Source organism: Poecilia mexicana, unplaced genomic scaffold (genome assembly GCF_051168715.1).
Source record: "Poecilia mexicana isolate PSO_F unplaced genomic scaffold, ASM5116871v1 scaffold_18, whole genome shotgun sequence".
Classification (NCBI taxonomy): Eukaryota; Metazoa; Chordata; class Actinopteri; order Cyprinodontiformes; family Poeciliidae; genus Poecilia; species Poecilia mexicana.
In genome coordinates this window covers 15,312,905-15,325,243 of record NW_028263387.1, presented here as the reverse complement: position 1 = coordinate 15,325,243, position 12,339 = coordinate 15,312,905, and the positions used below count along the sequence as shown (strand labels likewise).

At 40.3% G+C, this 12,339-nt stretch overlaps 1 protein-coding gene across 3 annotated transcripts in view; it reads right to left on the bottom strand.

Moving 5' to 3' along the window:
• mpdz (multiple PDZ domain crumbs cell polarity complex component) overlaps positions 1-12,339 on the bottom strand; it is a 52,652-nt gene that overhangs the window by 25,824 nt on the left and 14,489 nt on the right. For 2 of the 3 annotated variants that reach the window (XM_014999503.2, XM_014999510.2), the window contains exons 11-23: positions 11,799-12,039; positions 9,322-9,408; positions 8,974-9,053; positions 8,632-8,778; positions 7,101-7,271; positions 6,404-6,583; positions 6,058-6,267; positions 4,529-4,687; positions 4,053-4,205; positions 1,871-2,188; positions 1,454-1,568; positions 634-832; positions 67-108 (exon numbers count right to left, since the gene is read on the bottom strand). In XM_014999503.2, coding sequence (XP_014854989.2) covers positions 67-108; positions 634-832; positions 1,454-1,568; positions 1,871-2,188; positions 4,053-4,205; positions 4,529-4,687; positions 6,058-6,267; positions 6,404-6,583; positions 7,101-7,271; positions 8,632-8,778; positions 8,974-9,053; positions 9,322-9,408; positions 11,799-12,039 — 2,102 coding nt within the window. The remainder of the gene's footprint in view (positions 1-66; positions 109-633; positions 833-1,453; positions 1,569-1,870; positions 2,189-4,052; positions 4,206-4,528; positions 4,688-6,057; positions 6,268-6,403; positions 6,584-7,100; positions 7,272-8,631; positions 8,779-8,973; positions 9,054-9,321; positions 9,409-11,798; positions 12,040-12,339) is intronic. The other variant, XM_088016108.1, reaches the window with a different exon arrangement.

Sequence of the window (12,339 nt, the reverse complement as noted above, 5' to 3'; positions counted from 1 at the left end):
AAAGGAAAACCAAAAGCGTCAGCGTCTTTTTGAGAATCCGTCGGCGTGGAAGTTAGTCATACTCACACATAAAACGGGCACAGATCGTCCTCGGGTGCACAAGCAGATCTAGAATGTGAAGAGTTGGCTTTTTATGCACCGAAGCTAACAAACTGCCACGTTTAGTTCAGCAAGCAGAATTTATGAAAACATCATAATTACACGTCTAATTCACTTGCAGGTTCAACAAGGACTCAAGGTGATTGTGCGAATACGGTACTCCGGTTCAGCAGCACAGAAACTGAGGATAATTTGTCTGTCTAAAATTGTGTGCGCACAATTTTAGACAGTGCGCACTGTCTAAAATTGCATGTTTGTGTGACGTAAAACAAGACCACATTGAGTCTTTTTGAAAACATTTCCCGTCTGCAGTCAGGAGAAGGATGTAAAAACAAAACAAAAAGAAAAAAAAAAAGCAACCACAAACTCGTCGGATGAATGTGCACATGCTTAAACGAATACCGTGATTTTTGGGAGAAGATCATCTGCGCGTCACTTGTGTCATCATGAAAATGTGTCATCCTATTCATGTAGTGCTGCATGATTGTGTCAAGTTTCGAGCACACTAATGCACTGAGCCACTCCGCCTCTTACCCGAGGTCTGGCCCAATGAGAGAGTGCCTCCTGAGCATGGCACGAGCCTGGACGTTGGACAGGTTGGTGGTGGGCTCTCCGTTTATGGCCAGGATCAGATCGCCCACTCCCAGACGACCGTCGCGGCTAATGGACCCCCCGTGGATGATACTGCGGATCACCATCCCCAGCCCGTCTTTCATGGCGCTCACTGTCATCCCTTTAGAGCAGATGGTGAAACGTGGCTTCGTTAACATTTGTATTAGACAAACAGACACTCGCAAGCACTGGTTATTAAATATTTGTACCATAAGAAAACGTCCTAGAAACCGGAGTAATGTGTAAAAGCTTATCAAGATAACTGACCACACACATTATCTGTTAATATTTATTTATAAAGTTGAAAGAATTAAAAGTGTTGTGTAAATTTTTGACCATGACCAAAATGTGCACTGGAAACAGAAAAAAAAAAAAAAAAGTTTGTAGGCAAGATATATTAATTATTTACCAGAAACAGCCCTTTAAAGGGTACAATAAAGCTAAATAAGAGACCATTTTAAACACGCATTTGGTTTTAAAGTTCAAACTTTAGTTCCTCTTTGCTAGGAAGAGCTCCTCCGGCACTAAGAGACTCATCCTCACTAAGTACAGAAACTACGAGATATTACTGCTATCATTTCTGCCTGAAAAATTACATTTTATAAAGCCAAAGAGGAAAAATTAAAGGCCAGCTCCCGCTTTCAGGCCCGACACTTCATTAACCCCCCATGGGGCAGGAGAGGAAAACAAAAACTAAGAAGAAAACAAATAATTCAAAGAATGTGAAGAACCGAACACGCACCGAGGCTGCAGTTGCCCTTGACAACTGTGATGGTCCTTTCAAAATTGCTCCCAGAGGTCAGAGCTGCTTTGTTGTCGTCTTCGGCAGATTCTTTCGCACTCGCCTTCTCCTTATCCTAAAAGTGATTATTCAACACATTTGTTCACAACAAATTAAAAAAAAAAATAAAAATACTGAAGCGGATTCCAAACGCGGCTCCCACTCGAGAGAAGGATGAAGCAACTTGAATGTTGAATTAATTTTGAGCAATTAATCTCTTACTTTTGTGTATCTAAAATCTGAGAGGATGCTTTAACTAAGAGAAGTTTATTGAGACAAAAGTGCACGACATTAAATGAGGGAAAAGAAAAGAAAAAAACTAAGTTCGATGGCTTAGTTAAACCCCCCGAAAGCTGATTGTGAAAGACTTGAAGTTACCGTTGTGTCTTCCGTCTCTCTCAAAGAGATGACCGGTTCGATCAGACAGAGAGGCTGCTCCACAGGTGCCTCCTGGTCAATGTGCTTGGCCTCTATCTCTGCAAACAGGCCGTAGGAGTCTGAGCACCCGACTGGTTCTTGTTCTTCGCCCGGGTGCTTTGCCAAGTATTGATCCGAGCTGCTTAGGATGGTATTAATCGCCGGGATGTGACCTGTCAAAGTCGCTGGAGTGTAAGAGGCCGACTTCTCTGTGGAGAACGCCGGAGCGTCGTCTCCGAAGCCGGGGTGTTCGTCCAACACGTTCAGACGGGCTGTCAGCTACAGTGAAACAAAGCATGGCAGATGAATGAACATCCACTCGGGGAGGATAAATCACACTCGGGCTCCATCCGGCTTGCTCTTCTTTTTAACGAGCCACAGAAAAGCCTTCAGTGGTTATAGAAAAAGGCTGATCTAAAGGGTAAAATGGACTTCATTTCTACATTTTTATTATAAAAGCAGTCCAGCTTTATTGAAAATAAAGGTTAGAGTGTGGCTCAGAGAAAAAAAAAATGTTTAGAGAGAGTAAATTGATTGAATTCTAAGAGTAACAATCAATCAGAAGACAGTATTTTCTTTTAATTTGGAAGCAAATGAGGTAACATTTTCCGCATTTGTTACAAATAAATATTTGATACGAATAAAAATGAGTAAACTTAGAGCCACGATTGTTACATCACGTAACACATACGTTTCTAAGCTACTGCCAAGAAAATCAGCAGGTAACGTACCACCAGTATGTGGTGTTTCTTGAGCACCAACACACAACATTATTAGTTAAAAACTTTGCATTATCAATGCATCGTTTCCTCTCTACTTCACAATCACACAAGAACCTGTTTCAAATTTTGTGATTTTACACAAGAACTCTCCACGGCCGTTTACTTGTTTAAAACTAGAACTGTTAATATAACGGAGAAGAACGTGACCTTAGATAAATGTCGGGAAGCCGACAAAACTGACCTTGGCTGTGAGAATGATCAGCAGGCGCGTCGTCTGTCTTCAAAAGAAAAGCACATCCTGAAGGCTGAACTGTCTGACCCGAAACAAATGCTATAATCTGTTTGCAGACATCAAGGAACATGTTTGTCCCTTCAGACTGCCCTGGAACATCATAAATTAATCAGGACGTTCCGGTAAACACGGTCAGCGCTGACCGCTGAGAAAACTGAAAATCTGTCTGATTTTCTCTTTTTCTTAATTATTTCTTAATCTAATCTAACATTCAGTTGGGGAACTAGTCTTACTTAGAGACCGACATTGGACTTCGTCTTAAGATCAGTCTTAAGGCCACATTTTGAAAGACTTGGCCTTGCCTAAGTATTCTCAGACCCTTTCGTATGCTCATCCTCTGCACATAGAAACACAGGTAGCAGCTTTACGGTATTAAGTGAAAAATCTGGAGTGTATAACAAATACCTGGAGGTTTTCTGATTGTAAAACACGCAAAGAATAGAGCTACGTGAGTTAAGTCCTCTGCCTATACTCGTCAGCTTCCCTCCGTCTGCCTGCTGTGTCATTTAACAATTAGCTGGATGTCTCCACTCAGAAGTGTTGTGTGGCTTGCTTAACTTATTCACTTGTCAGATTCAGCGAACAAGTGATATGTAGCTGAGGACGTTACAATTACAACGTCCTGTGGCCTCGCAGCAAACGGCTGAGGTCATGAGCAATTTGGAGATGTGTTCTCTCCTCCCCCAGGAGTGAGTGCTGGACAATTTCAATGTGCAAGAGCCCGTCCTGCTCTGCAACAGAACCAACATTTGCCAACACATGATGGCATAGAGTCAAAACGTCCCTATAGGCATTTTGGGCATGCTGGAAAATCAGAATATACGAAAAGAGCTCTATATCCTGGACTTTTTCTTAACTTTTCAACAACGTAGTGCTGAAATTGGAGCCGATGATGGATTCTATTAGTGCTTAGAAACTACAGGCTCCAAAACAGGAGCACAAAACCATCCTATTAAAGCCTGATGAAATTACTGCAGTTCTTTAGGGGGAAAAAAAACTACAGGGATTGCGCAAAAAGGTTGTAAAAACAGTAAAAAAGAAAAAAAAAGTTTCAGCACTCTGAAGGCATAAAACACAGAGTGTTTTCATTATTCCAGGCATTTGTGATTTGAGAAATCTTTTTCTTTACCTTGGGTGTGGACGACTGCAGGCAATCCAAGTCAGCACTGCAGCTGCTGCCGTGGAGAGCGATCATCGACGCCTGGAATGTGTCGTCCTCCATGCCAGAGTAAGTATGATCTAACACCTTATCATCAGATAGGTCTCCTTCACTTGTGTCAATCTGGGATAACGGATTGAAATCTACATGAGACTCTGAAATAGTGTCAGTTGTTGAGCATGATTTTCAGCTACAAAAAGCTACGTTATGAATATGTAACAGCAAAATGATCTAAAACACATTGTGACATTAATGACGTTTTTTTTTTGTCTGTCAAAATACCCTAAACTGTTACATAATTTCAACTAAGCAGACCACGTTTTGTAATAATTAGACAAAAAGAAATATCACAGTGAAGCACAAACTGCTTCTCTTTTCAAGTGTTCTCAATTTTTTTTTTTTTTTTTTTTTTTTGCAGTTGCTTTTGTCTCCAAAAGCTAACTAACCAATGCAGGTTCTGCTCGGTAAAGGACGCCCTCAGTCAGTCCTCCTTCCTCTCCTTCTTCAATCAAAACACTGCTGAAGTCAAATGAATGGATGATGGGTGATGAAGGTATTTCCTGCTCACCAAAAGGGTGTGGAGAATGGGAATATCCACATATTCCCTAGGAAAGTGGAGAAATTCTTTCAGTGTCTCCAGCTTTATGGAATGAGATTTTTTCTTTGTTACCAAGTCTAGTGATGAAGGAATTAGTATGGGGTGGAGATGAAAAGAAGTGGTTAGGGTTGATTGAGGTTAAAAAAAAAAAAAAAAACTAAATGAGAATATTTTGAAACAGAAAAGCTCCGAAAGGAATCTCAGTCAAAAGGTCCTTATCTTGATTGATTCAGCTCATAAAAAAATACAGCGCCTTGAAAAAATATTCAAACCCTTTGAACCTGTTCATATTTTCTCACTTTACAACCTCAAACTTGTGAGCTATATTTACAATATGTTGTATATTAACTTACAAATATTAATCTGTATATGCTCGTAGCCTTTTATTTCCAAGGATACCTCAGATAAATCTGTCAGCAACAGCTGGACAGCAATTTCTTCTCCCCACTCCACAAATGATTCCCCTTATAAATGAAGGATTGAGCAATAGGAATAAGCAACAAGGGCTTAATTAGTGGAGTGCTTCACAATTAACATCTACTTTGTGTTAGTTCATGAAATAAAATCCCAGTAAAACAATTAAAAGTTTTGCGGTTGTAACATGATAAAATGTGGAAAAAGTTCCAGGGCTGTAACTTTTGCAAGGATCTGTATATGAAAAGCATCAAGGCAAACAGGGAAGATAACACACACACACAAGCACACACACATCAGAGTCAAAGCAATATGACAAAAAAAAAAAACCCTCAGAAGCACATTCCACATCCTGCAGGAGAGCTCCCTACAGCTCAGTAATCCAGCTAACCCCGGCAGCCCAGAGGTCTTGCTGAGTAATCCAACAGCACATTCATGCAGGAAAATGCATCTCTACAGTAGGAAGAAAAAATTTAAAAAAAACCAAAGCTGTTTTTTTTTGTTTTTTTTTTAATATAGCAAAAAGATCTCGGGAGCCCGGAGCAACAAACATGCCGTCCGGTGGACCTGCTGTTGTAACAGGTGCTTTCATGTTGTTTAAGTGTTCAAGAGGGTGGATGCTCATGGAAAATTCCCTAACATAATGAAACTGAGCGTGCAAAGTGTTCCGGGCTGGTCACCCTTTGAGACAGAGGGGTTGGGTGGAACGCTACACCATGCAGCCTACCTCCACAACCTTTCCCTGCATAAAAAATTCAAGCTCTCCGTAAGCTGAGCCCTCATGACTGGGCCCAACGTTGTGTGACATCAAAAGGTCCGAATTAGTTATTTGGAAAATCAAATAACTAATTCCAGGACATTTGCACCCTCTTTAAACTACAAGCCTCGATCTGCAGTGCATTTGAGTATTTCACACGGCTCTGAAATAAAATCAAAAGCAAGAATCGAGATAATGTTGCTTACAGGCAGAGGTTTGGCGACTCCAATCTGGACTTTTCCAACCTTGGCCCCCTTGAGGGCCTGGACGGCATCCTCGAGGGTGGCGTTCTCCAGGTTTGTGCTGTTCACATACATGAGTCGGTCGCCGGGCAGAAGCCTGCCGTCCGTCTCCGCAACACCGTTCAGAACAAGCGAGCGTATCACGATCACCGTCTTGGAGGGGTCCAGTGGGTCCTGGCGGCAAAAAACGGCAACATCACCGGGCGATCTCCATCGCGTTAGAAGTTAGAAAACGCAGAAATGAGAGATTTACTCTAAACGAGACAAAAAACCCGCTCCTCTCGCAGATTTTGAAAGGAAGAAGTCCCACCTGGTAGTCCAAAATACTGAATCCCAATCCCCCTTCTCCCTTTTCCAGCTCAATATTCTGGATCTCCATCTCCCACATGGCCAAAGGGGATCCAATTGCCTCTTCGGTAACTGTATCCTGGGGATCTTCTATGTCATTCGTCTCTGAAACTTCAGAAACCAGCGCGCTGCTGATGTTATTCTGCAGGGAGAGGAAAAACCCAAAACCACAATGAGACAGCACGCCGTCCTTCCTTTCCCTCCCAGCCCACAGGCTCCCTACCCTCTGAGTCTGTTTGTGGATCAGGTTTCTGGCAGTAGTTAAAAAGGGGAAATAACTCTGGGATGCTCCGCTCTCAGAACATTATCACAGATAAAGCTACAGAGATGAAAAAACCCCTCTGCCCAAAGGAAAGCTGTATTTGATGTCCCATATCTCTGTGATGCTCGCAACTGCTGAGGTATTGCTGCTGAAACGGTTTCTAATAAACTTTAAGCCTCCCGTTCTTATCAGTACATCTTAATCCATCGTGGCTATCAAGGAGCAAAGCCAAAGGAGCCACTGACAGTCAGGTTGGGCTAGTTTTCTTTAAATGTCTTTCCCCAGGCTTTAAATGCATGAATATGTTACATAATGTGCTACTAAAACTTTACAGTCTGTTAGTTTTTTTTTTTAGTCTTTTTCTTGAAACACAGCAAAGGTTTTTATATAACTGTACCTTCAGTTTATATTCTGTAGGGAAAGCATCTGGTTCTGGTTGGACTGTATCCATATCTATCTGGAGATCTGGAGCAGGTCTACAGCACGTCATGTACACACAGATTGGAAGCTCCTTCAAGATTCTCACCACCTCTTTATGGGTCTCTCCGATCAGAGAAATCCCATTCACCTAAACAGGAAGATGTCAGTGTTGACTTTATAACCCATTGAGACTCCTTCTTTTTTTTTTTAATCAGACCTGACATTCAGGCCTGACTTTCGAGCAACCACTTCACTTTTCAGCACAACATCCTCATTCAGATGCACCGTGACTGCTAAAATAATAAAACATCAAACCAATAATTTGATTTGGATTGTCAAGAAATTTTAGCTTTAAAATATTGGACCAAAAAGTGCCCACTTACCGTCACCACCTTATCTTTGAATCCCAGCTGTTTTACATGTGTACTTACAGAGTTCATAATCATCAGCAAAACCATCTGCATAACCATACCAGAAGTTGGAAATGAATCTTGTGCAATCACTATGGCGATTGTTGGATGAGTTCAATTATTACCATAAATATATTTATTAATAAAGATTTTTAGTAGGCGTTAGACCTTTTTAGCACTCATTGCAACTGATCAATGACTTCCAACATGCCACGCTGACTGAATTTTGTTATTTTCCTACATTACAGGAGTGAAAGCTTAACTATCTTAAAGCTTAACTATCTTTAAGCTTTAACTCTTGAGAACAACAGTCTGTTTTCTACAAACAAAGCTCCAATACTTTTGACTTGAGCAAATAAACACTTCAGAGTCAGGTTGCGTTGTATTAGGAAATCAGATTTCCTAATACAACGCATTAGTACTTCCCAGTACTAATGCTTCCAACACTCTTTAACACCTGGTGTTAGGTGAGAAAATCCACTCCAGTGAGACTCAACAGCTGGAAAACATTTTCTGCTGAACATCACAGACTTCTCCGGGACTATTAAAGAACAAGACTTGGCCCTGAGGAAGCAACATGCCCAAGTTCAAACACAGTGGTTTATTTATCTTATGAAGAAAAGTAAATTAGTCCCTGTCCACTCTCAGATACTGTGCAAAACTACTGTGTTTTTGTCTCATGTAAACAAAGTTTTCTTAGAAAAGCTTTCCACATTACAGATCTCTAAAAATGATTTAAGTTGCTGGTGAGACTGTGTAGACGTGGAAATTACAGATTTGTTTTAGAGATTTAAATTTAGAGTAGCTTAGAGCTTTGGTGAAACCCCTGATGCTGTTCCTGTATTGCACTTATGTTGAACACATTTACTTTTGAAATCATTTCAGTTTTATCCAGTAATATTTTCTTATTGACAAAAGAATTTGTTTTTTAACTTCTCTAAAAAAATTTTTTTAAAAAGTAAAAATGTATTTATTGTTACAGCAGGCATTTGTACAAAAAAAAAAAAAAAACTAGTGCTATATCATATGAAAGCATGAACAAATCCCCTGAAATCAATGTTTTTAGATTAAGACAAGAATAAGGTGTTATTTCTTTACCTCCAGCAGTTCATCCCCACTAAACAACTTTGCACAGCGGCCGACTGGTCCCTCGGGAAGGACTGAACGGATGTAATGATGACCACCGCTAGCTTCCAGACTGATGCCCAGGCCGCTGTTCTCAGTAAACTTCTCCACCTGAGCCACCTGCAGAGGAAACAAGGAATTATAACACCTGGACACCAGCATGAACACTCGCGAGGTGCTCAATATCTTTTGTTTTTCAAATACGTTAACTGTTACACACACACACACACACTCGCATGCGCGCAGACACACACACACACACACACACACACACACACGTATATGTATATATATGTATATATAATCCATCCTTACCACAACTTCATTATTTGGACCAAGAATCTCTTGCCATTTCTTCATCAGTTCGTCTTCTTCAGTAGGTGTTAACTTCGGCCCTAATGTAAAAAAAAAAAGAAAAAAGCATTTATCAGATCTTAATTGTAAATATATTTTAAGTACTTAAAATAAGTTTTCCATAAAAACAAACACCAGTCCTCTTTTATATGCGGCAGCCTAAAAAAATCTAACTTTAGCGCTTTGCTCCCGTCTCAGTATTTCTTCCCGTTGTGTGTCTGTGTGGTCCTGTAAACAGTAGCCCTTATCTGTTAAACGTGGGAGCAGTAGCTCCGTGGCAGAATGACTTGAATAATCCCAGCCTCCTACCATGTTTGTCTTTTGTTAGATGATCCACAGCGGAGCTGACATCAGATCCCTCTCCTGTTGTCTGGAACTGCTTCTGAGCAACGACGGCTGCAGCAGCACAGAAAAACCGTGACAGGTGCACAAAAATGCAATTGTCTTCATGAGCATCAGCACATCAGCATGTACGATTAGATTTCTTTGTTCTCGGCGCTGATCTCATTTGCCCCAGTGTTGCGAGAAGGATTTACAAATCTAACCGGATCGGGATTTTGTAAACAACATGCTGAATGCACTTTGCATTTTTTTTTTTTGTTTGTTTGTTTGTTTTTTGTTTTTTTCTGTAGTTTAACTTAACTAATGTCCTGTTTCCATTGAGTGGTACGGCATGGGTCAGTGAAGATCAGTGGTGTGGCAAATTAAGGAGAGCGTTTCCACTGATGGACTCACTCAGGCAGACGGGAATAAACCCAAACATGTCATACTTGTGTGACAACAAATGTGACACCCTGTTCCCCAATTGATCAACTGTGTTGTGTGGCACCAGTAGCTCCTCCCTCTACCAAATTGTACTGTTATCATCATCATATATATATATATATATATATATATATATATATATATATATATATATATATATATATATATATATATATATATATTTCAGTAACAATTTCTATTGACTCAACGTTAGGATATATATATATATATATATTTCAGTAACAATTTCTATTGACTCAACGTTAGGGGCGCCAGGGATGGTGCGGTGCAGATCGGTTGTAGTTTCTTTCACAATTTAAACAGACAAATAGCAACCCAGACTGGATCAATCCGCTCAGTGGAAACAAAGCATAAAACAGCAATGAAGGATTTCTTATGAAAACCCAGCAGAGAGTTGGTAAGGTCTCAGCATTTTCCCCTTTGTTGGACGACCGAAGCTGTGGAGGAGGAGATTCTGGGCCCAGCTGTTTTCACCACCGTCCTCTTCAGCAATATAATATGCATAAATCTTATTTATTTAATTTTTATGTATTTTTTTTTTTTATTGCTCAATTTCTTACCTGAATTGTAGCACTCATGAAAATAAAAGTTTTATTCTAAGTCTTCATCAAATCTGTGTCCGGGCTTTCGGGCTACTATCTCTCCACGCCAAATCTAATTACTTCCTATTTCTATCAATCCTTGTTGACACTAAGCCACTTATGCAACTTGGCTTCTTGCTTCTGTAAAACCCTGGAGGCTCTGTCAGTGCAGCTGGAGACAAAAACCTTTCACTTTCCTGTCTCCGGCTTGATTAATGTTAAACGTCTAAAACAAACGTGGCGCACATTAATACTGTCCTGTACACGTCGCTAAGTAAAACAATTGAGTTAAGGGGGTTTAATCTAAAAATAAGAACCCATTTCAAATGTGACACTAGAAAAAAATGGTTTTAGAGGCTATGGTAAAAAAAAAACAAAAAAACTATCCATTTATTAGATAGTTTCTAATATAATTTAAACACTTTTGGAAATGCGATTTATCTTCGTTCATTAAAGTTGTTAGACCCATTAAGGGAGGACAAGAAAGCTGGGTTAAACAAACCAAGCATTTTTAATGGATCACCTAGTTTTAAAGTTGATTAGAGTGTTAAGAAGCTTCTTAATTGAAATCCATGACTTCCTGTTTCCCTTGTCTAAAACCATGTGAAATTCTTCCAAATGCCAAAGACAAGAGACGAGCCATTCAAGTAAGGCAGATGTGTGTTCATCTTCACAAGTCGGGAAATGGCTACAAAAAATTAGGGAGTAGGATAAGCTTAGCCCTAATTTCCAGACAGAGCAAAATATAACAAGTTTAGAAAGACTGTCAACTCGAAGCAACGCAGAATAAAAACTCTGAATTATGACGCAAAGTAGGGAGGACAACGCAGTGAAGAAAAACTAACTGTGCGCTGCAACAAGGGGTGCTATCTTAGCTTAACCAAACCATAGAACAACCCTGTACTGTAAACATTTGGAACGCATTTGTACTGGGACAGTCCAGACGGGTGCGTGGTGAAACAAAAGCACCTTGTGGCGCCCTGTTAAGTATGGCAGAGGATCTATCATACTGTGGGAAAACAATATCATTTCTTAAAGTTGAATTTCTACACATTCCCACAAATAAACGGTGCACAAAGAGATTGGACTCCTGGACAATTCTAACTACTCGTTCACCGTTTGCTTTGTCTTACTGACTGAACTGAGACGAGGTGCTATGCACATTGCAGGAGGGCAGGTTGTTTAATTCAATATTTATGTCATAAATTTTACATTAAATTAAGGTCAATTTATTACACAAAGAAATATATGTTTTCACAAGATAGCATGTTTATTCTGATATCCCATAAAAAAAAAAAAGAAAATGTTTTCGGAGCCCTATTTACACATAAAATAAAACCTCTCTAGACATACTGACATAAGCGGAGTAATAGATAATTCTTTTCTATGTATTTTGTAGAATATCTATTTTTTTCCTACCTTGAGTGGGCTGCTGAGCCGTGCTCCTCTCCAACTCCAGCTCCTTCATGACGGTGGCTGTGGTCGGGATGGTGGCAGAAGGGGACAAGACGGAGACGATAGGGGTCACGGCGGGGGGTTCCTCCTCGTCGTCGGGCCTGAAGCCTCGCCGGATCAGCTTAAGGTGGACCGTCTGGCCGGTGTGTCTGAGAACTTCCACTGCCTGTTGATTGGTGTAGCCCTGGATGTTTACGCCATCCACCTACAGGGGGCGACCATTGGGGTCAAGCTCGTTATGAAAAGGGTCAGAAAAATATCCTTGGGAAGGAATGCTGTAAAATGCACTCCAGCTCCAAGAAAATGAAATTAAAGTAATTTAAGAGTTTGTAAACACCAGAGGCTATATAGAAAACACTGAGAGAGCTGGGAGTATTCCCAGCTCTCCTATTTAATTATATCCCTTCTCAGATGGGTAATAAGTTAAAGTAATTTAAGTAATTATAAGATTCTCATAGAGCGGAATAAAACTAGAGGAATCGGTCTGAACATTATGAAAACAATG